This window comes from Scyliorhinus canicula, chromosome 14 (assembly GCF_902713615.1).
Source record: "Scyliorhinus canicula chromosome 14, sScyCan1.1, whole genome shotgun sequence".
NCBI lineage: Eukaryota > Metazoa > Chordata > Chondrichthyes > Carcharhiniformes > Scyliorhinidae > Scyliorhinus > Scyliorhinus canicula.
Genome location: NC_052159.1, coordinates 61,783,992 through 61,806,901, shown reverse-complemented (window position 1 = coordinate 61,806,901; position 22,910 = coordinate 61,783,992). Strand labels below are relative to the sequence as shown.

At 44.8% G+C, this 22,910-nt stretch overlaps 1 protein-coding gene across 1 annotated transcript in view; it reads right to left on the bottom strand.

Annotated features, from left to right (window-relative positions):
- Positions 1 to 792: 792 nt before the first annotated feature.
- gucy1a2 (guanylate cyclase 1, soluble, alpha 2) overlaps positions 793 to 22,910 on the bottom strand; it is a 292,594-nt gene continuing 270,476 nt past the window's right edge. The window contains exons 7-8 of the mRNA XM_038818008.1: positions 10,027 to 10,181; positions 793 to 2,755 (exon numbers count right to left, since the gene is read on the bottom strand). Of these exons, the coding sequence (XP_038673936.1) occupies positions 2,548 to 2,755; positions 10,027 to 10,181 (363 nt within the window). The 3' untranslated portion in view covers positions 793 to 2,547. The remainder of the gene's footprint in view (positions 2,756 to 10,026; positions 10,182 to 22,910) is intronic.

The window sequence follows — 22,910 nt, the reverse complement described above, 5'->3', positions numbered from 1 at the left end:
GGTCTTGCCCTCATCCTATAATCTACAGGGTTTAAAACCTCAAAACGTATCATCAATTAAATACTACTTCTTTATTTATTTCTCCTTTTAAATTTGCTGACCCTCTGCATTGTTGGCTTTTCTGTTTCCCTCACGTTCCCAGTTGGGCGCGATTCTCCGCAAATGCGGAGAGTCGTAAAGGCTGCCGTGAAACAGGCCGTGTTTCATGGCAGCCTCCGCGCCCCCTCCCGGGACCCGATTCTCCCCCCGGGCGGGGCTAGCAGCGCGGCCCCGTGAAGCACGGCATCGCGGGCTTAGCGACCGTCGCTAAGCCCGCGCGCCAAGCGTCATGGCGGCTGACGCGCACGATGACGTCAGCCGCGCATGCGCGGGTTGAACGGCTCCAACCCGCGCATGCGTGGATGACGTCATCACGCATATGCGTCAAACCCACGCATGCGCAGGCCGTCATGCCCCTCAGCCGCCCCGCGGACTGATCCTGCTGGGCGGCGGAGGAACAAAGAGTGCGCGGGTATCGGACCCGCTGTCCGCGATCGGTGCCACCGATTGCAGGCCCATGCCACCCTTGGCACAGCCGTGGTGTGGCCTTGCCAATCCGTACCATGGTTGTCCAGGACGGCACTTTGCGGCCGTTTTCACGAACGGTGAGAGCAGGTGTATTTGCGTTCGTGAAAACGGCCATAAAGGCCTGGGAACTCGGCCCATCGGCCTGGGGAGAATCGCTGTTCGCTGTAAAAAACGGCGAGCAGTGATTCGTGTCGTGGGGCGGCCATGGGGGGGGGGGGGGGGGGGGGGGGGAGAATAGCGGGAGGTCGGGAAAAATGTCGGGAAGGCCCTCCCGCTATTCTCCGACCCGTCGTGGGCAGCGGAGAATCGCGCCCAAAAAAGTTCTTCCTCTTTTCATGTTTGAACAGGTAGGAAACAGTCCAGCAATAATTTCCACATGGAAAAACTATCACGCCTACGAACAGTAGAATATTTGTTCCTTTGTGTAATTGCATTGCTATTTTATTTACACAGCTACTGAAATTAAATTTTAATCCAAATTCATATCAATAGCCATTGCTTCTGAGTGAACAGGCAACTTGTCCAACATCCTGTCCTGGCTGATCTCCAATTTCCTTGAGTTAACTATTATAAAGACCAAAACCATCATCTTCAGCTTCAACCACAAACTCTATTCCTTTGTCACCAACCTGACACATTCGCCACTGTCTCAGGCAGACTTACTGTCCTATCATGAATCTGCCTCACCTATAAAATCCTTTATACACCCCCACAACTTCGATTAAACTTTAGTTAACCTTTGTAATGATTCATTTTTTGCCTGACATCTCTTTTTTTATTATTATACTTCCCTAAAGTGCTTTGGGACATTTTTTTTTACTTTAACGGCATTACATAAATGCAAATTGTCATTGTTGCTGAATTAATGAAGAGACATGGTCCCCAGTTACTCTAAATCCAATCTGCTTCTCTCTTTGAAAGCCCTAAAAAACCTGTTCACTCCTGCCCTGCCCTACTGTAAGAATTATGAATGAAAATATCTTTGAAAACAAAAGTCTGTAAGAGACGGATTATCAGAAAGTGCAGAATATAGAATTATTTTAGGTTTACAGGACTAAAGGAGGTCTTTAGGTTTATCATGTCTCTAATATTATTTTTACCAAAGGAGCATTGGATACAGCAATGATAACAACAACTGCAATTTGTATGGCATCTTTAACGTTGCAACATGTTCCGAGGTGCTTCACAGGAGGCTTGCCAGACAATATTTGACATGGAGCCATTTGAGATACAAGGTTAAAGGCCAAACACTTGGTTAAAGAGGGTAGATTTTAAGCGCCATTTTTAAAAAGGAAAGAGAGAGGTGTAGAGATTGTAGGGAGATTATGAGCTAAAAGCCATGACAGCTGAAGGAAATCTGTGATGGTGGACTGATTAAAATTAGGAAGTGCCCAAGGGGCTAGAATTGGCGGAGCATAAATATCTCAAAGGACTGTTGAACTGCAGTGTATTGCAGAGGTATGGAGGGATGAGGTCATGGACGAATTTGAAAACAAAGATCGTAATTTTCAAAATCGAGACATTGCCTAACCAAGTATCCAAGGAGCCAATGTAGATGAGGAAGCACAATGGTGATGGGTGTCCCATTAAAAGATTAATAGAGAAAACAATGGTATATTAGTTTTAACATCATATGTTTTTTCTTCATTATATGACGCTCAACTAAATATCTCATCTCAACATAACAGTTGTACACCTGTATATGTTTGCCACTAATAATTTAAATAGCTCAAAGCAATTTTGTTGTAGACAAATTATTTAAAGCAGAATATTACTAACTTTATTTTTTTTCCCACCTTACCAGGAATGGGGATATGCTTTCAATATACATGGAACACATCCATCACTGCTTTAAATTGGATTTTCCAGGTTCAGCTTTCAGGCAGGTGTTGAGCAATTTAGGAAGCCTGCGTTGATGCCATCCTTCACACCGGGTGTGCATGATCACCTCCCAAACCCATCTCAAGAACACATTTCATATTATAAACTGGTCTCCCGAAGGAACATAGTCCCAATATTGTATGTTTTTTTCCTTGTGCAAGCAGGCATGCTTATCATCCTTGATGAATTCAGTGGAGCATTGGCTTCCAGAAAATAACATATTCCATGAATTTCCTTTGGGAAGTTTACTGGAAGGTCACTTCGCGAGCGTGGTATGAACTTAAAGCTCTCATCTCCCTTTAATAGCCTACATTTAAAATGAAACAAAGGTTAAAAGAATCAAATTAAACAACACAAAGGTCCTGTATCCAGAATATCACATATTCAACATTCACTTGGCCAGAGGCAAAGGAAAAGCATTGAATAACCAACTGTTAATACTACTTGCAATTAAAAACAGGCTCTTCCTTGGTTCCAGTGTTTGCTGGATTACATTTGCTGGATCTAAAAGGGCCCAGTTTGAATCAACAATTTCTTCTAGCCATCTCATAGGCAAAGAAAAGACATTGGGTTGACTTGGGGCAGGATTTTCCTTTTGGAGACTAAGCTCCCCCCCCCCCCCCCCCTGCCCGGAGTACAATCGCTCCTGGTCTGCGCTGGTGCTAGAAGCGGTATCCAGGAGCGAGTCACTCTCCCTTGCCATCCAAATGTTTATAAACATCTAGGAAATAAGTGCTTTCTCTTGGTTTTTTTTCAGCAGAAAGCAATTAACTTCTTTGATGTGATAAGAACCTATCAATCATAGCTCGATGTTTATAAAGATTAAGGTTAGCTTCAAAGCAGGGTATTTGAGATGCATTCAAGTGTGAAGGGAATTGAAAATAAACAATCCAGACACCTGGCTGTCTGGAATTTATTACAGCCGACTAAAAGCTATTTCTCTTTGAAAGTTTAGCACAGTTATGTGAGTTTATAAACCCATTTAGCCCTGTTGACGCTGAATCAAAAGGCTAGCAGCATCTATGAGCTATGCCGAGGAGACCCCGGCCAGGCGCTGTTTAGCACTGGTCCCCAAAAACAGAGACCAGGTGGAATGGCACTCGGGGTGGGGGTTGTTTCACAGGCGCTCGGTCTGGGGATTGTGTTGTGGGATCGGGATATCGGGCTGCCATTTAAAAATGGCGTCCCGATCTCTTCCTGCGCTGAGAGGCTCCGCTAGATAGTATGGTCAGTGCCAATGCTGCAAGTGCCCAAGACCAAAACAAAAATCTACAAAGCAAAGGAGACAAAATGGGGATGGAAATTATGGTCTGAAATTGTTGAACTAATTTTTTTCCCCATATCTTTTGAGCTCTTTCACACGTGTTTCTTGCTATATCTATGCACCATTTTTGGCTGCCTGTGCTAGATGCTTTAGTATACATTCTTACAATGTGAGACAATGGTTGCTGGTTTTGTTGATATTGCAGAAAAAGAATCACTGCCTGTGGCACTGCAGTAAATTACAATGATTTTCTCCCTACCAATATATAATGAGCATTTTAGAAATGCCTTTGTGTCACCTTGAGAAGCAGTAAGTACCTTGAGCAACATTTTGTCATTGCACTGTTCACCCTTAATTCTCTTAAGAATTTAAATGCAGTCCAAAGAGGAGTAATAAATGTTAGCACTGCTGGTTAGAACTGAAAATCAAATGCGGGGAAGTCATTTTATCTATGTAAGATTTGAATTAATGATGATCCATTAATTAGCCACAGCTTGCAGACAAGTTTAAAAAAAGTATGGGATCTCAGAAACATCCCTCTGGTGGACTTTGGTGTGAGGCTTCATGGATAAGATTAAACAAAAATATCTCTCTCTTTAAGATTGTTCTTTTTAAAGAGTAACCTAGGAAACTGTGACCTCTTCTGATTACGTGGTAAATGTCTGCTACAATATCTCATTTTCCCTGTCAGGTGAACTGGAGAGTAGATTTCTGTTTGATAGGCACTGTCCTATTGCATACAACACATGGCAGTGTCAGAAAAATATGCAGGGAAGACCCTATCCAATTTGTGAAATGCCCAACCTTCTAGTAGACATTATAGATCACCCTAAATTGCCATTCACCTTTTAACACACGATAGTGATGTTTGCTCTGCTTCCCATCCCAAGTTGGCAAAATGGAAATTCCATGGATAATAGAATCCTTAAATAAATGGATGGTGGCTCGGAATTCTTTTATTTTCACTTTTCTGCTATCTTTTGGTGCTGGTTAGGGCTTTTTTGACTCTTTTTCTTCATTTAGGGAAGGAAATCTGCCATCTTTACGTGGCCTGGCCAGCATGTGACCCCTGACCCACAGCAATGCGGTTGACTCTAAACTGCCACTCAGTTCAGGGGTAATTAGGGATGGGCAACAAATGCTGGCCTTGCTAACGATGCCCACATTCCATGAAAGAATAAAGAATTTGTTTTATTTTTATATTTTCTCTTTTGTTTAGCTACCTGTCATTCTTTTGTATCTATTGGGAAAGTTTATGTTGAAACAAAATCGTGGAAAGCAAAAACGCAGAAATCAATTGAGCAGACATTGGGAGACAGTGAAGAACTTTAGTAAAGTAACTCTCACAATACAAGTTCATGCAGCAGCTCAGGGAGTGACAAAATGTCTAAGTGAAAGCTATAGGTCCTCTGGCAATCAACAAGTCAAGTTCAAATTAATAATGCAGGGTTTTTTTGAATGAAATATTATATTTCATGTTGCTCTGGTACAAAATGAAAGAAATCAAGAAAAGAAGATTAGCAGGCAGCACAGCACAACTGCCTGCTTTCCCCATTGTGCTCCCATCATATATGTAAATCAGGTAGGGGCTGATGCATTCGTCAATATCCAACAATATAATATCCTATCTTTCTGAATAGCACCAGGTGTGTGATATGGTTTCTCAATTGCGATGCTCCATTTCCCATCAGAGGGAGGTCTCTGAGGACAGCGATGGCAGCAGGTTCCAGTTCATCCTGCGCCACCATCAATTGCACCACTTAACCGGTACACTGATGACTCACCCAGTATTTATTTCACTGCAGCCTCTGAGAAATAAATCACTATGTCAGTGTTGATAAGTATTGATGAGACAAAGACAGGTCATTTGTCTTGCTTAGGACCACTGATAGTGCTAGCAGGCAGATGGTCAATTCTTAAAATCATTTTAAAAAGGCATATATGTTAGGGTTCACATTTAGGGTTGTAACTTCAAATATAGTCTGCATTTCAAGATAATGGGTGCTATCGAACCAAATGGGAACTATGGCCCATAGCGAGCGTGGTTAGCCGCGTGTTTTCGGAGGCCAAAGTGCTGAGAAACACAATGCTATCTATTCGGTTAGTTACGGGGCCTCAGCGGGAAACACGCGGCTAGAGCCGCACTTAGTCCCATTTCCTGACTGAGGAGACACACGCGTCAAAACTCCTCAGTGCAAGGAGAGGTCGGGATGCCATTTTTAAATGGCGTCCCGATCTCCCAATGCACAGAAATGACCCCCGAACCCCCCACAAGCCCCAACTCACCTACAAAGAGGTCCTCCCCCCACCACTCCACCTCGTTCAAAGCCCATGCCCGGGCCCAAACACCACGGTGCAAAAAATACCAGCTTTGTATCTTGGCACTGCCAGCACAGCACCTTGGCAGTGCCCCTTCCAGCTGTCAGTGCCACCTGGGCACCTTGACAGTGTCAGCTGGCGCACCCAGCTGGCACTGCCAAGGTGACAGGCTGGCAGTGCCCAGGGTGCCAGGTAGCACCAGCAGTGCCAGGGTGCCACTATGCCCAGAGGGCAAGCACCTGGGGGCCTCTGATCCCCTGGGAGACCCCCACAAGTGCCGTTCTGTCGGGTACCCATTCAAGGAGACCAGTCCTGAACAGCACTCACCCAAGATTTCCATGGCGAAGGGGCTGTATCCCAACACATTGGTTACCTCAGGGAATTTCATATTAGAGTGAGACTAGCTCTCTTGCTCGAATATGCAGATTTGCCAAAAAGTCATCCCGCCCACAATAGATGGGCTTCACATTGCGACGCCTCATGAGATAGCATTAGATCACACGAGGCGTGGTCAGCCGGGTAGATTCTGGGAGCAGGGTCTCCCGGCAGTTACCGGCCACTTGGCCATGTCGTGCTGCTTTTCGGGCACAGCATAGCCAGTAGATCGTACCCATATGTATGATGTTCATGTCTATGTTAAATAGCCTAAGAAGGGGAACAGAATAATGCATATGGATGATGCTTTGAAATGACTTGGGGGAGAGATTTGCAGCTTCAGATTCTCCCTTCTTCATCAGTGCAGTTTTGTATAGGAATGCTCAGGATGTCCAATCCAAGGAAGCTTACAATTTGAGTCTTCTGATTCTGGTCCTTTGTATATTAACAGGGACTCATAGTCATGGGGTGGGGGGAGTAAGCAGGGAAATGGAGCTCAAGCCACAATAAGCCATGATCTCACTGAACGTCAGAGCAGGTTCGATGGGCCAAATGGCCCACTCCTGATCTTATTATGCACTATCCTGTCATGCAAACAGGAGAGTAGTCTTCCGATGTGGGAAGCAGAAGGAGTACATACACAATGACCGATGTGCTCAACCAGTAGCCCAGCTCATCCAATAGACCAGGATTCTGCAGTTTGGAACCAGGCCCGTGGGACCAGAGCTGCTCAAAGATGACCAGTGTCTGAAGGCCATCTGTAGAGTCCACCATGGGATCCTGATAGACTTCCAAGTGTTTAAAATCATTCATTCTTGGCATCGCTAGTAAGGCCGCTATTTATTGCTCTCCCTAGTTGCATTACAGGAAAAGACAGGGTAGATAAAGATAAAATGTTTTCACTGGTTGGAGGTTCTAGAACTGGGGCATAGTTTAAAAATTAGGGCCAGATCATTCAGGAGAGATGTTAGGAAGTGTGTCTACACACAAAGGATGGCAGAGGTGTGGAACTCTCTTCCACAAATGGCAATCAATGCTAGATCAATTGTTAACTTTCCATCGGAGATAGATACAATTTTGTTGAGCAAAGGGATATAGGTTAAAGGAGGTATATGGAGTTAGGCCACAGATCAGCGATGATCTCATTGAATGATGGAGCAGGGTCAAGGGGCTGAATGGCCTACTCCTGTTCCTATATCTGAGAAGGTGGTAAAAAGCAACATTCTTAAAATATTGCAGTCCATGTGGTGAAGGTTCTCACATAATGCTGTTAGGTTGGGAGTTCTAGGGTATTCACCCTGGGGCAAAGAAGTAATGACAGGATGTGGCCAAATAAGGATGATGTATGATGTGGAGGAGAATTTGGATGGGATGATGTTCCTATTTGCATACTAACTTTGTCCTTCAAGGTGGTGGAGATTGTGGGTTTGTGGGGTGTGGTAGAAGAGGTTGAAGCCTTTGGGATCCACTATGTAGGAGCAATAGGATTGTTACATTAACGGACAATGCAAGTACCAGGGCTTTGCGCATGTGTGATTCTATATTAGCTCAGTTGGCTGGATGGCTAGTTTGTGATGCGGAGCGACACCAACAGTGCGGGTTAAATTCCCGTACTGGCTGAGGTTATTCATGAAGGCACCACCTTCTCAACCTCACCCCTCACCTGAGGTGTGTGACTCTTGGGTCAGCTCTCAAAGGGGTCAGCAGCCTCTGGGACTATGGCGACATTTACATTTTTTAATCCAATTATGAAATGAATTTTTCTCGATATTTTACCTGGATTAAGCTTTTGTTGCTAATATTTGAGTGAAATGAGGTTGACACTCAGGAGTCTAGTGTCGAACAGAAAAGTAATTGTAAGGATGGCAATTATAAGGATTGCATGACTATTGTATTCCGAAAGAATTTCTACAACCAACGTGCAAGTCTATTGTTATGAGTAACTTTTGATACTTCTGAATGCCAATGGATGGACCCAATCCAATATGGCAGAAGGTTCAGTTCTGGCTCAGAATGGGGCACATGTTACTCATCGTCTTGCACTCTCAAGTGCCGGTTTCACACCTCCAAAATGAGTACAGCACTATACAATTTTTAAGCTATTAAGTTGAATGAAATTAACATTGATTAAATAACAAAATACCAAATAAGGCAGCAATGGTTAAAATAACCCAATCCTAAGAGAGAGAAAGATTTGGCCTGCTCAAAATTGGCTTGCAAATGTCAGAATAATTAGATGTGCTGTCTTTTCCCATTCTCAGAGAGGTAGATGTTAGCAAGAACCAATTAGTTTTGTAATGGTGATCAAGCTTATTGTTAGGAGCGTGTTAGAAAATATTCAAATGAGTTAATAAGAGCACTTACTTGATTTTTATGGTCTTGTATTAATGATGTTGCTTGAAATCTGTATTTGCTAGCTTGCGGCAGGTCCCTCTGTGAAACACATGCTCACTGGCTGGAGGATCCAATTAGAATATTGCTGAACAGCACACTTTACAAAGTGCAGTGAGCTGGATTTGTACCAAACTCTATCATGGAGCCTAGCATTTAATGGCACTCAATGCAAATTAGCTTGGGTTGCTTAGTGCTGTTGCTGAGTACACAATAACAAGGGAGTGAACACACACTGTACGTTGTGCTGAGATTTAAGATACCTTGTTTGGTATCTGGTTAAGGTATTCGGTACATTAGAGCTCTGTATGGCCCAACGCGGTTGCTAAAAACTGAAACGAAATAACTATGACAGAAACATGTCACACCTTTCAAAGTTTAATTAAAATAGTTGTAATAAGGGTGGCTGAATGGTTGACTTCTGTATAAATGTGTGCCACAGAGTGATACTATGTAGATTTATGTGTGTAATTCTTCAAATGATTCCAAACTGAAATTCTGTCCAGACACTTCTCTATTTAGAGAACCATTAAATTACTAGAGGTCATGAGGAAATATGGGGTCGTGGGGGGAAGGAATTGTCCTCCATGATCCTGCCTGTAAACAGTAGAAAATAAGGAAAATTTTGGATGGTGAGGATGTTCCCCTAATTTTTCAATTGTGTGCAGCCTGTGTTGCATTTGGTGATTCCCCCTTAAGACTGTTTCACACACATGCATCTTAGATGTATGTTCTGGATTGCTGTATGCATGACTTGCACCTGTGGGTTTAGAAGAAACATTGGCAGTGAGGCCTACTCCACTCTCACCACCACTGGAACTGCCACCCTGGCAGGCCTATTGATATACCTCTGGGAAGTTACAGGAAATCCTGCAACAGCGCAATGGAGATGAAAATTTGATGTAACATCCCCAAGCAAAGCAAAGAAAAAACCCCAGTCGAATACTGTCAGAAGAGAAGGAAGAAAATGAAAAAGACATTTTTTAAAAAATCTCTTGAGATTTGCTTCAGTGTAAATAGAGCCAGGGAAGGCAAGAGGAATTTTCACTTCTGAAGTGTCAGTGTGATTTTACCCTGTGTATTGTGAATTCATGATGTAGAGAAGCAAGTCTGTCAGCTGGTGATCATTAAATACAATGTTTTCTGTACACTCCTAGATCCAGCCTGAGATCCTGGACATGTCATAATCTGTACAAGCGGGTCTGAATCACACTGTGTTTTGTACTTACTGGTATGTTGTGGGACTGACGTTTATGCGCCGCGGCTGACTTCCTGACTCAAACCTGCTGGCCAGAGTCACGTTGTTTCCAAACAAACAATAACGAGGCATCTTCACACCAACAACTCCCGCCAGTACAGAGCCGGAATGGATCCCAATCCGTAACTTTAAAAACAAAAGGCACCTTGTTAAATACCTGAGACACTCATATCATCTCAATGCTTTACACAACTATCAACCTCACAGAAATTAGTTAATATTATGATTCCAGTTGAATTCCAGAATGGAACCCTGGCTCTTAGAAAATTTCGAGGAATAGAGTCACATGTTTGCTGATTAGTTTTTAACAACAAGAAAAAGAATGAATAAACGTGAAATGTTTGATTATAATACAACATTCCTTTACCCCCCCCCCACCCCCCCCCCCCCTTTGTTTCACAAATGTTCACAGATTTCAAGGATTACACCCCACTCTGAAATCAAATGCCAGGTGCCACTCAATCGATCTTTCATGGATTTCTCTTCAAATTCCACCCAGATGATTGTCACATGAATGTTTTTAAACTTCACTCTCACAGAAAGAAATGCTTTAAAATCTTCTTTCAAACAATGCTTTCCATCAACAGTTTCCATCACAAAATCAAGTCCAGGTGTTTCAACCAACCTTTCAAACAAGGTTTCTTCTCCACTGTTTTAGCAAGGAGTCACCTCCAGGTTTTCCAACCTTCTCTTTCAAATTCCTTTGTCTTGAATTGCAACATGCATCTAAAATTTTACAGAAACTGAGGTATTCAGACCCTAACAGAATACTATTGCTTCAAAAACTGGAAATAAGGACACAAACCTCGTGATTGTTTCAGATATGTGGCTCGTCGGGAGCTAACCTCATCGGCTCTTCTCTTCCCAGATCTAACTTCTATGAACAGTATCCTGTTCCAAATGCAGTTCTTCTTTGTTCCTTTTTACTTCAATATACCTGGAGCTTTTTTCCATTCCCTGGTTTCTAGAATGAACTAACTGTCCTTTGGTACCTCTTGAGCTTCCTTTCATGCCCATTACTCTATTTCATGGTTTTACTGCTTTTAGCAGAGCTGGGAGCTGTTTACTCTCTTGCTTCCTTACCCCAACTTCTGTGAGTACAGCTAAAACGACATTCAAAAAGGCACTCCGGTTACTAAGAACTGACTTTTTACTTCTCCCAGCACGTTTACTTTTCATGCTGTAATCCTCTCTAAGCACAATAGAAGCACAGTTGAACTAAACCCCCACACATACAAACACCATTGTCTAGCATGAATCTAATTAGAGTTTTATGTCTCTTACACTGAACCACTAAATTAAACCCACTGAAATCTTACTTCTAATATTTAACAATACATATATAGCTAATCTAAAACTACTTCTGCTTCCCTGACAACTAAAACACCACACAATGTTGAACAGGAATAAAATTACCTTCCAACCTGTATATTTCCCTCACGAACCAACAATTATTCATTGATCAACGAACTGCAGCGTTAACTTTCGGGAATTAGACATTGTGCCATTATAGTGGAAGGTGAACCCCAGGTATCTCCACCTCACACAAGGCGCACGTTTTAATCACCTCACCATGATCCACACACCCGACAATGACGTCAAATCCCCCCCCGCCCTTTACCAAATGGGCACCTGTCACCTGGAGGACTATTGTTCACATTACATGACTTGAATCCACCTGTACTTCTAGCTCCAGGTCACTAGAAGGTTCCTGCCAGGGACTGTGACAAAAACTGAGGCACAGAAAGCCATCTGTTGCTGGCAGCATTATAAACTTGCAGCAGCAGTAATGGGTTTTCACTGTGAGGCCTTCTGACTTGTGTCCAAAAATTGCAGCCAGAAGTGGCTGGATTAGTGTTCTGAGGGGAAAATAAGGCCGGAGATTCAATTAAGACCACCCGTCTAATTTAAGTGCATTAGAATACTTATTCTGCCCTACCACAGGAAATTCCATGATCCCCAACTATGCCAAAGGCTCAGAGGGTGGGCCCTCTGGCACTTTCCCTCTGAATTTCATCCAGAAACCAAGCATTTCCATGTGCCAATTGGCAAGATTCCGCTTCCTTGTGTCTTACATGGTTTACTGGTCCTGCAATTATTGAAGTGTTTCTTCTGATTTATCATGAGCAATGTCATTGCAAATCTATTAATATTAGACTGAGAATTTCATTTTCGCCATTTAGTATCTGTCATCATTGACCTGGGTTAATAGATTTTGTCCATGTTAAAACATTGCTGCAGGTCATTAATCTGTCGACCTTCATCAATTCCTCATCCAGCAGCAACACTAGAATCAGAATATTTAAGTACCATGCCAGGTGGTGTTCTGGCAGCACGTAGGTTGGGTTAAACAGCTGAAAGGAGAAGTAAAGCAGGTTAAAGAAAAAAAGAGGTTCATACAAAAAATTCCATCATGTTATGATCACTATCACCCAGAGCAGTGTTTTTCAATTTTTGTAACCCCCAGGACCCACTTTTGCCAACTGGCTGACTTTCGAGACCCACGCTGGCTGCTTTTTGCGACACACGGCACGTTCACTTTCCTTTAAAGCAAAAGAGGAGCCTGTTTGGTCCTCAGAATTCTGCCAGTTTGGGGCAGCATGGTGGCGCAGCGAGTTAGCCCTGCAGCCTCACGGCGCCGAGGTCCCAGGTTCGATCCCGGCTCTGGGTCACTGTCCGTGTGGAGTTGCACATTCTCCCCGCGTTTGCATGGGTTTCGCTCCCACAACCCAAAGATGTGCAGGCTAGGTGGATTGGCCATTCTAAATTGCCCCTTAATTGTAAAAAATGAATTGGGTACTCTAAAATTAAATAAAATATAATTCTGCCAGTTTCTTTGTGTTGTCTTCATATTTGTGCAGGAAGAAGTCTTACAACACAGGTTAAAGTCCAACAGGTTTGTTTCAAATCACTAGCTTTCGAAGCGTATCTCATTCCTCAGGTGAATTCAGTAATTCAGGTGAAAGCAGTCCTCCGAAAACTAGTGATTTGAAACAAACCTGTTGGACTTTAACCTGGTGTTGTAAGACTTCTTATTGTGCTCACCACAGTCCAACGCCGGCATCTCCACTTCATATTTGTCAGAATGGAAAATCCAAACTGGCACATGTAGGTCATCGTGACGGGCAATTGCAACAAAATGCTTGTTTTACTCAACACTGGATATTCCTGGGAGATGCTACTCCAGAATGCTGACAGCCTCATGAGCTTTTGGCATGTTTTTAATCTGGTGCCACAGGTCAGGTACAGCAGTGTAGTATTTTCATCTGGAGTCAGCTGTAAGTTAATACCCGACTCTGGGGTCTCAACCTCAAAAGCAATGTTTCACAGACAATATGGGCCGGCGGGATTCTCCCGCACCAGGTGCGATGGTCCGAAAGAACGCCGTTAACCACTCCGGCGTCAGGCCATCCGAAAGTTAAGGAATCCTCTGCACTTCCGGGGCTAGGCTGGCGCCGGAGGGATTGGCGCCATGCCAACCGCCAGCGAATTCCTGCGCATGTGCAGGGGGTTTCTTCTCCGTGCTGGCCATGGCAGAACCTTACAGATGCCGGTGCGGAGGGAAAGAGTGCCCCCACGGCACAGGCCCTGATCGTGGGCCAGGCCACCGTGCCCCCCCCCCCCCTCCCCCCAGGACCCCGCTAGATGGCCAACAAGCCAGGTCCCACCGACGGGACTGGCCAAGAAACGACGGTCGCTCGGCCCATCAGGGCCCAGAGACCGCTGCCAACAGCCCCCAACTGGTGCGGCATAAACCCTGCCCCCGCCCACCAACCGGCACCGGAGAATTCGGCAGCTGGCGTCAGAGCAGCGGGGCAGGATTCGCGCCGCCCTCCGGGGATTCTCTGACTCGGCGGGGGCTTCGGAGAATCCCGCCCTTGTGTTACAAATTCTGAAAAATTCTCCTCTCGTTTGTCAGTACTTCCCTGCATATAAGGCACATGGGCTTTACATCCTTATTTGCATTGGCACAATTGTCAAAACAAATCTTCATATTACGAATTGCAAAATGTTTACCCATTCCTCTTGTGCACAACGATGGACATGGAATTTACATCTATTAGCAGTGGATGGGAGGAGAAATATACTTAACTCTCTGTGGGTCTTTTGTTCTGGTTTAGCTGGGTGGACTAGGTTTAGGAATAACATAAACGTTTTTCACCCAGCCGGCTGAGAAAAGTCTCAGCATCCAGGTTTTCTGGTGTCTGATTTGGTACAAGGTACAATTAGAATCTTTCCTCATAAGAAATCCAAGTATCATAATATTCATCAAACACATCCATTGCCCCACTTTTTCCCACTGTTTTTCAGATCCTACATCCTTGATCTGTGCCTCTTCAGCCTTTCTCCCTTCCATTTATTTACCGAAAACAAGCAATCTCCAAGGCCACAAACAAATTTGTTCTTTCCTCATCTGGACTATTGGTTCCCGAGCAGGAGGTTGCAGAGCCGGCAGCCTTCCAGGTTCCCGTTACCGCAGTCTGTTTACAGTGTCACATGCGTGTGTAGGAGTACGCCTAAAACTTCAATTCTTTTGCTCAAGTAAGTCACAGTTGTGTCCTGGTTGATTATCAAAACACTCATTTTGCACTAGCAGCTGTCGTGATCGATTGATTGACTCGCTGATGCTTCTCTCCGATCTGAATTGTATTCTGTTTTTTTAAACTCAGCCCACATGTCGACAATGGCTTTCTTCAGACTTCCAAAACTTCATCGATGGTTTATAGCCTGAATTCACGTCAGCAGTTTTTCTTCTGTTAAATATTTGTTCTTTCCACAAAAATAAAAAGAAGTCGCGGTGCCACGGTTGTGTTTGGTGTGGTGCAGTCGGAAGGGGATCGATGATGGTGGACATCCAAGGGTGTTCCTGCAGGGTCACGTGACATGGGCTGGGGGCAGGCTCAAAAAGGAATATGGCTGATTGACATGGGAGGGGGCGGGGAGCCCCGCCAGGCTGGTCACGTGGAACATGTGTGAGTTGAATGGGCCAGTCAAACAGTTGTGTGCATTCGCGCACCTGAGGAGTCTGAAGGCAGATGTGGCCTTTTTACAGGAGATGCAGTTAAAGATAGGGGACCAGACGAGGTTGAGGAAGGGATGGGTGGGGCAGGTGTTTCTTTCGGGAATGGATCTGAAGACGTGGGGGATGGCGGTGTTGAATAATAAGCTGTTGCATTCGAGGTGGCGAGCATTGTGGCCAATCCGGGGAGGGGGGTGGGGTGGGTAGGTATGTGATGGTTAGTGAAAGGTCAGAGGGAATGCTGGTGGTTAATGTTTATGGCCCAAATTGGGACAATGTCGATTTTATGAGGTGGGTGTTGGGGAAACTTCCTGACTTGGACTCGCACCGGTTGATTATGGGGTGCGGATTTTAACACGGTTAAAGAACCTTAGATCACATTGGTGACCATTAGCCCCACATACTGTAGCCACAATACATCACCTGTCCTACACCTTTATATTAATTAATTTATTGCCTTATTTTCTTTTCATTAATTAACCCTACTACTCCTAATAAGTTTTACTACTACCAGTAAACATTACTGCTACTAATAAAATCTTACAACTACTTATAAATTAACTGAGTCTTTAAAAATAAATGAGAAAGATTCTCACCAACCGATCAATTACCTGTTCCTGTGACGTCACACTGTGATTTTCCACAGAAGGTGCCCAGTCTTCTCTAGAACAACAGACTGGATAACTGCTGCTGTTCCGCTCTCCTCTCACATTCTTCTGTGGTCTGCAGGTCCACCTCCCTCAATGCTGCTTCAGTTGTGCTGCTCCGCTCACACTCTTCTATAGAACAGTACAGCACAGAACAGGCCCTTCGGCCCTCAATGTTGTGCCGAGCCATGATCGCCCTACTCAAACCCACGTATCCACCCTATACCCGTAACCCAACAACCCCCCCCCCCTTAACCTTACTTTTATTAGGACACTACAGGCAATTTAGCATGGCCAATCCACCTAACCCGCACATCTTTGGACTGTGGAAGGAAACCGGAGCACCCGGAGGAAACCCACGCACACAGGGGGAGGACGTGCAGACTCCACACAGACAGTGACCCAGCCGGGAATCGAACCTGGGACCCTGGAGCTGTGAAGCATTTATGCTAACCACCATGCTACCATGCTGCCCATCTATGGTCTGCAGGTCCACCTCCCTCAATATTGCCTGAGTTTTAGCTGCTGACCTCTGGCTTCATTGAAATAATCAAGGCAACTTGGCAGTGTTTATGGTGCCTCCAGAAATAGCCCAGCCATGAGGCATGAGCCTCCCTCTGATGTGGGTAAAATAGCTGCAGGGGACGGATCATAAATTCTACCGAGACAATTTGATTTTTAACCAAAGCATATATGAGAATGTAAAAGCAACCAAACTTCACGCATCTGTGTTCTGTAGGTGTTGAAAACAGATTTACAATCATAGGATTCTTCAAAACGTTTACATACTTTAGTCCTTCTAAATGATGCCGTTGTGCCTCAGTAGCCCAAGGTTGGGCCTGTTGACTCTACTGGTATTTCCCTGGGACTCAAGTCAGGGGGCAAGCAGGTCATTTTATGAGCACTCTCACCTTAAAGCCTGCTAATGGGAGACTGTAAAAATCAGCATTTTTTTTTGGTTTCTCACCGGCTGACTATATACTCCCAACTTAGTGGGCAGGAAGTGCACCACCAGCCATATTGGGTTCTATGAAGAGGAACTCCCTGGTATAATTCTAGAGCTCCATAGCCAAGTTTAATTTGGATGTTTCTGAATAAACATTTTGATATCTCTTATTGTTGATGATTCTCATATTCTTATGTCCCTCTTTGTCGGATTTCAATGGGAATGAGGAGACAATCGTTTTCAAACTCATCATTCTAACAAGAATAAGTCAACAAGCTACAAAGCTGGTTTAGTAAACTTGAATTTTGTATTCTAATGAATAAATTCAAGATCTTTTCCTTAAAATAATGAGCAGTATTTTCCACCTTCAGAAACGTGTTTAAGATCGATGTGTTTTTAACAAGTGGAAAAAAGGCACTTAAGAATGGTAATATTCAAATTTATTTGGTGAATATATGGCATTTCAAGTGCTTTGGGCCTGGTGAGGAGCCAGAAGGTCTACTTTATTTTTAATTAGAAATTTGTCGTGGGCAGCTGCACAAAACCTTTGGCACAGCAACGGTTGCCCGCAGCGGCACATATGTGCAGTGGTTAGCACTGCTGCCACACGCGCTCAGGCTCGGGTACAATCCCGGCCTTGGGTCAGTGTCCGTGTGGAGTTTGCACATTCTCCCCATATTGCATGGGTCTCATCCCCACAACCCAAAGATGTGGATTGGCCATGATAAAGAATTAGGTGCTCTAAATTTAAAAGAAGCAATGGTCGACCATTACACACAGTCCAATAATAAGGTGCACCGATACCAGCAGAACCGAATATGGAACTATGAATATAACAGACAACCAATGCTAACTCCCATTTTGCATTGCTTTCCAAAAATAAATTCTATCCCATATTCCTTAACTGCCAATGATAAGCCATCTAACAAGACCATTTCCAATCAAGAAATATTGAACTCCACAGTGCAGTTCTGCCAAAACACTCTGCACTACTGTTACCATGGTAGCATTTCTAAGATTAGTCAGGAAAACTGAAATAGAAATTTCATGCCTACTCCCCACTTAACCTTTATGGAGAGAAGCACTCTCCTATTTTTGTTAGAGACAGCAAAACTAAAATGTAGATAATATTTAGAGGATAGACAGCAAGGAAATGGACCATTAAAATACACATACATATAGTGGAGGTCAGTTGGCTTAGATGGCTAGAGGGGGTGGTGCGGAATGATGCCAATGGCATGAGTTTAGTCCCATGGTGGTAGTTCACAAAGGCCTGTCTCTTTGACTTTCCCAATGCTCGAGACAGACTAGCAGCCCTCAAGCTATATAAACACTTGTCTCTCCCAACAGAGACAGAGATGCTGTTGGTTCTTCGTGGGCTATGACGAATTGACAAATATAGAAATTAAATTAAATTTCACCTCAAACACAGTGTAAGAAGCAAACTATTGTAATATTTGCCACTGTGTTCATTTGTCAGATAATCAATTAATTGCACTGATATACAAAAGTATATGAATGAAAATTTAACCCACTTTATCATGTGATGTAAATTTTTAAATCTTGACTACATTTTGCTCAACCTTAGATTTTTTTAAGGAGGATTAAAAGTAAATATTGTAAATCTAAAATGCAAACAGAAAATGTTTGAAGTGTATGGCAGGTTGAGAAAAAAAAGTAATAAGATTATATAACAGACTTATTTTAGCCAGAAAAATTTGACTCTGAGTGAAAAAAAAGCTCTGAAAATATGTAACATTAATAACAGACAACAAAACTGTAAAATCAATGAAACAATGATACGCAGGTTAATATTTTCACTTACAATAGTTTCATTCATTTCAAACAGGTTTATGAATTAGAAAATTAAAGGTTGAGAGGAGACGACCATGTGAGCTACAACACTGGCATCTATCCAGCTATCTGGCAATGTGGAAAATTGCTCAGGTGAGTCCTGTACACAAAGAGAGGACAAATCCAACCCAGTCAATTACCGCCCTATCAGTCTACTGTCAATCATCAGCAAAGTGATGGAAGGGGTCATCAACAGTGCTACAGTAGTCCCCCGTTATACCGCGCTCCGCAATACCGCGGTTCGCGATATACGGCGGGGGGGCTTATGGACCCCAACTGTCAGCTTCCCTCTCCGGATCAAAGTGAGCCGGCCGCTGAAATTGACACTGCCGGCTGATTGGAGGGAGATTCAGTGAGAGAGGAGCAGCGTTCCTGGTAAGTTTCTGTGGGTTTCCTAATATGAACTAAGGGAACTAGGTGTTATGCAGATTCTATTCATATAGTTTCAAGGACCAGGAGAAATTGATGCTGTCAGTTTATTATAGCAATCAAACCTGCAGCCACTGCTGCATATTGGCTCTGCAACTTTTTTTTGGACCGGAAGCATTGGATAAAACCTTCGATCAGAGTTCTGATAAGAACTTACTTTAGTTGACTGCAGAATTATTATATTTAACTTATGGTAGCATAATATAAGTTAAAGTAAGAAAGTAGCACATATAAATTTATTTAAAAATCTATGCATGCGCTTCCCATTGTGAGTCTACGGGGGTCTGATCTCTCTCCTCGCCCCCCGTAGACTCACAATGGGAAGCGCATGCATAGATTTTTAAATAAATTTAGAAGTGCTACTTTCTTACTTTAACTTATATTTAACTTATGGTAGCATAATGTAATAATTCTGCAGTCAACTAAAGTAAGTTCTTATCAGAACTCTGATCGAAGGTTTTATCCAATGCTTCCGGTCCAAAAAAAAAGTTGCAGAGCCAAAAAACCCCCATCGTGGATATCCGCGGCTCGGATGCAACGCGGGTGGCTGTCTTGGACCCCAATACCCGCGTTATAATGGGGGACTACTGTATAAAGTGGCACATACTTAGCAATAACCTGCTCACTGATGCATAGTTTGAGTTCCTGCCAAGGTCACTCATCTCCTGACCTCATTACAGCCTTAGTTCAAACATAGATGTGGTGAGTGACACTTAGTAATTCACACTGTATTTACCAATACTATTGTAAGCGCAGTAGCGTTATCCGACCACTAGGGGGAGTAGCTCTGGGAATGCTCAGGAGTTTGTACAGGGCTCCACCCTTGGCTCTGCCCATGACTCCTCCCCCTAGACTGCTGTGTAAATAACCGTGTCCAGAGCCAGCCTGAGTTCATCGAGAGTTCAACGGGTAACCGGCTGGCTCTGAAGTAAGTAGATTAAAACCACTGTTCGTATTTGAAAGCACGTGTCTCGTGAATTGATGGTTCCATCAATAGACAAAAGAGCTGAACTGCAGAGGTGAGATGAGAGTGACTGCCCTTGACATCAAGGCAGCATTTGATTGGGTATGGCATCAAGGAGCCCTAGCAAAACTGGAGTCAATGGGAATCAGGGGGGAAACTCTCTGGTTGGAATCATACCTGGCACAAAGGAAGACATTTGCGGTTGTTGGAGGTCAGTCATCTAAGTCCTGAGACATCATTGCAGGAGTTCCCCAGGGCAGTGTCCTAGGCTCAACCATCTTCAGCAGCTTCATCACTGACCTTCTTTCCTACATAAGACCGGATGTGGAGATGTTCACTGATGATTGCACAATATTCAGCTCCATTTGTGATTCCTCAGACACTGAAGACATCTATATACAAATGCAAAAAGACCTGGGCAATATCCAGGCTTGGTTGCCAAATGGCAAGTGACATTCACGTAACAATAGTGCCAGGCAATGATCATCTCCAATAAGAGAGAATCAAACCATTGCTTCTTGACATTCAATGGCAGTACCATCTATCATCATCCTGACGGTTACCATTGACCTGACACTGAACTGGACTAGCGATGTAAATACTGTAGCCATATGAGCAGTCAGAGGCTAGGAATCCTGCGGCGAATAACTCACCTCCTGACTCTCCAAAGCTTGTCCACCATCTACAAGGCACAAGTCAGGAGTGTGATGGAATACTCCTACTTGCCTGGATGAGTGCAGCTCCAACAACATTCAGGAAGCTTGACACCATCCAGGACAAAGCAGCCCACTTGATTGGCATCCCTTCCACAAACTTTCACTCCCTTCACCATTGACACACAGTTGCAGCAGTGCGTACCATGTACAAGATGCGCTGCAGGAACTCAGCAAGGTTCCTTCGACAGCACCTTCCAAACCACGAACACTACCATCTAGAAGGACAAGGGCATCAGATACATGGGAACACCACCACCTGGAGGTTCCCCTCCAAGCCACTCACCATCCTGAGAAATATATCACTGTTCCTTCACTGTCGCTTGGATCAAAATCCTGCAATCCCCTCCCTAACAGCACTGTTGGTGCACCAACACCACAGCAGTTCAAGAATAAAGTTTAGCACCACCTTCTCAAGGGCAATTATGGATGGGCAACAAATTCTGGTTTAGCCGGTGAAGACCGCATCCTGTAAAAATGAATAAAACTATAAATTAGATTGCTGCGCCATAAACTTGAATCCAGGAATAAGATTGAGTTTTTCTTTAATTTCTGCTACATGTTAAAGATTCTAAATGAGTGAATTGGCACTCACAATGAATATGAATGCAGCATAAGACTGCACACTCATTGGTACTTTCAGCAGACTCCTGAATATATCATTAGGGCTAATAGCACCGGAGGTAAATATGGTAGAGTGGGGCAGCAAGACCATGGGCGCGATTCTCCGGCCTCGTTACACTCTCGCTCAAGCGAAATGAGGCCGGTGAATAGTGGGAGAGGAAGAGGGCAGCATGGTAGCATAGTGGTTAGCACAATTGCCTCACAGCTCTAGGGTCCCAGGTTCAATTCCGGCTTGGGTCACTGTCTGTGCGGAGTCTGCACGTTCTCCCAGTGTCTGCGTGGGTTTCCTCCGGGTGCTCCGGTTCCCTCCCACAGTCCAAAGATGTGCAGGTTAGGTGGATTGGCCATGGTAAATTACCCTTAGTGTCCAAAAAGGTGAGATGGCGTTGCTGGGTTATGGAGATAGGGTGGAGGAGTGGGCTTAGGTAGGGTGCCCTGTCCGAGGGTTGGTTCAGACTCGATGGGCCGAATGGCCTCCTTCTGCACTGTAAATTCTCTGAATTCTAAGAAAACGAGAACCGAGCCAGGGCCCAAACAGCTTGCGATGCAACCGGCCCGCTCCCGTAGGCAAAACCAGGATCTCGCCGCAGCCAGAAACCAATTATCACCATTTAAGCCCTGTATCCATATAATTAACGGGAGCCATCCCATATTCAACAACCTCCCGTCATTCAGCAACCTTCCCAGCAAGTGCTCACGCTGGTGCCGATTGGTACTCCTTTTAAAAAACGTTAACCTGACTGTGACGGGGGAGGTGGGTTCTTCCCCGCGCTGGAGCGGTGCCTGGAGGAGGGATAGATTGGGGGACGATCCCACTTTGGGAGGGGTCGGGTTATTGGCGGGAGTTTCCGGGGTCAGCAGAAGTTAGCTGACCCACGGAAGTACAATGGAGGACGGTTCGCGGCTGGGAGGGTTCCTAACCTGGGGGGGGAAGGGAGGGGGGAAAGGGGAATACCGGGTTGCTGCTGGTAGGGTCAGGAAGGAGCTGGTGGGGGCTGGTGGGACAGAGGTGAGGTGTTGTCGCCGTGGGAACTGGGTCGGGCAGGGGGTGCTGGCCTGGGGTGGGCAGTCGACGGGCTATGGCTAGTCGACATGGGAGGGGGGCGGGACGCCCTCTGATCCGGTTCGTCACCTGGAATGCGAGAGGGTTGAATGGGCCAGTGAAGCGGTCGAGGGTACTGGCTCATCTGAAGGGGCTATAGGCAGATGTGGCAATGCTTCAGGAGACCCACCTGAAGGTGGCGGACCAGGTCCGCCTGAGGAAGGGATGGGTGGGGCAGGTTTTCCACTCTGCGTTGGATGTGAAGAACCGGGGAGTGGCGATTCTGGTGGGGAAAAATGTGTTGTTTGAGGCATCGGAGGTGGTGGCGGATAAGGGGGGTAGGTATGTTATGGTTAGGGGCAGGCTATAAGGAGAGAAGGTGGTACTGGCTAGTGTGTATACCCCAAATTGGGACGATGCGGGCTTTATGAGGCGTATGTTGGGACGGGTCCCGGATCTGGAGGCGGGAGGTCTGATCATGGGGGGGGACTTTAATACGGTGTTGGATCCTTCACTGGATCGGTCCAGCTCTAGGACGGGTAGGAGGCCGGCGGCGGCCAAGGTACTGAGAGGGTTTATGGACCAGATGGGTGGGGTGAATCCATGGAGGTTTGTG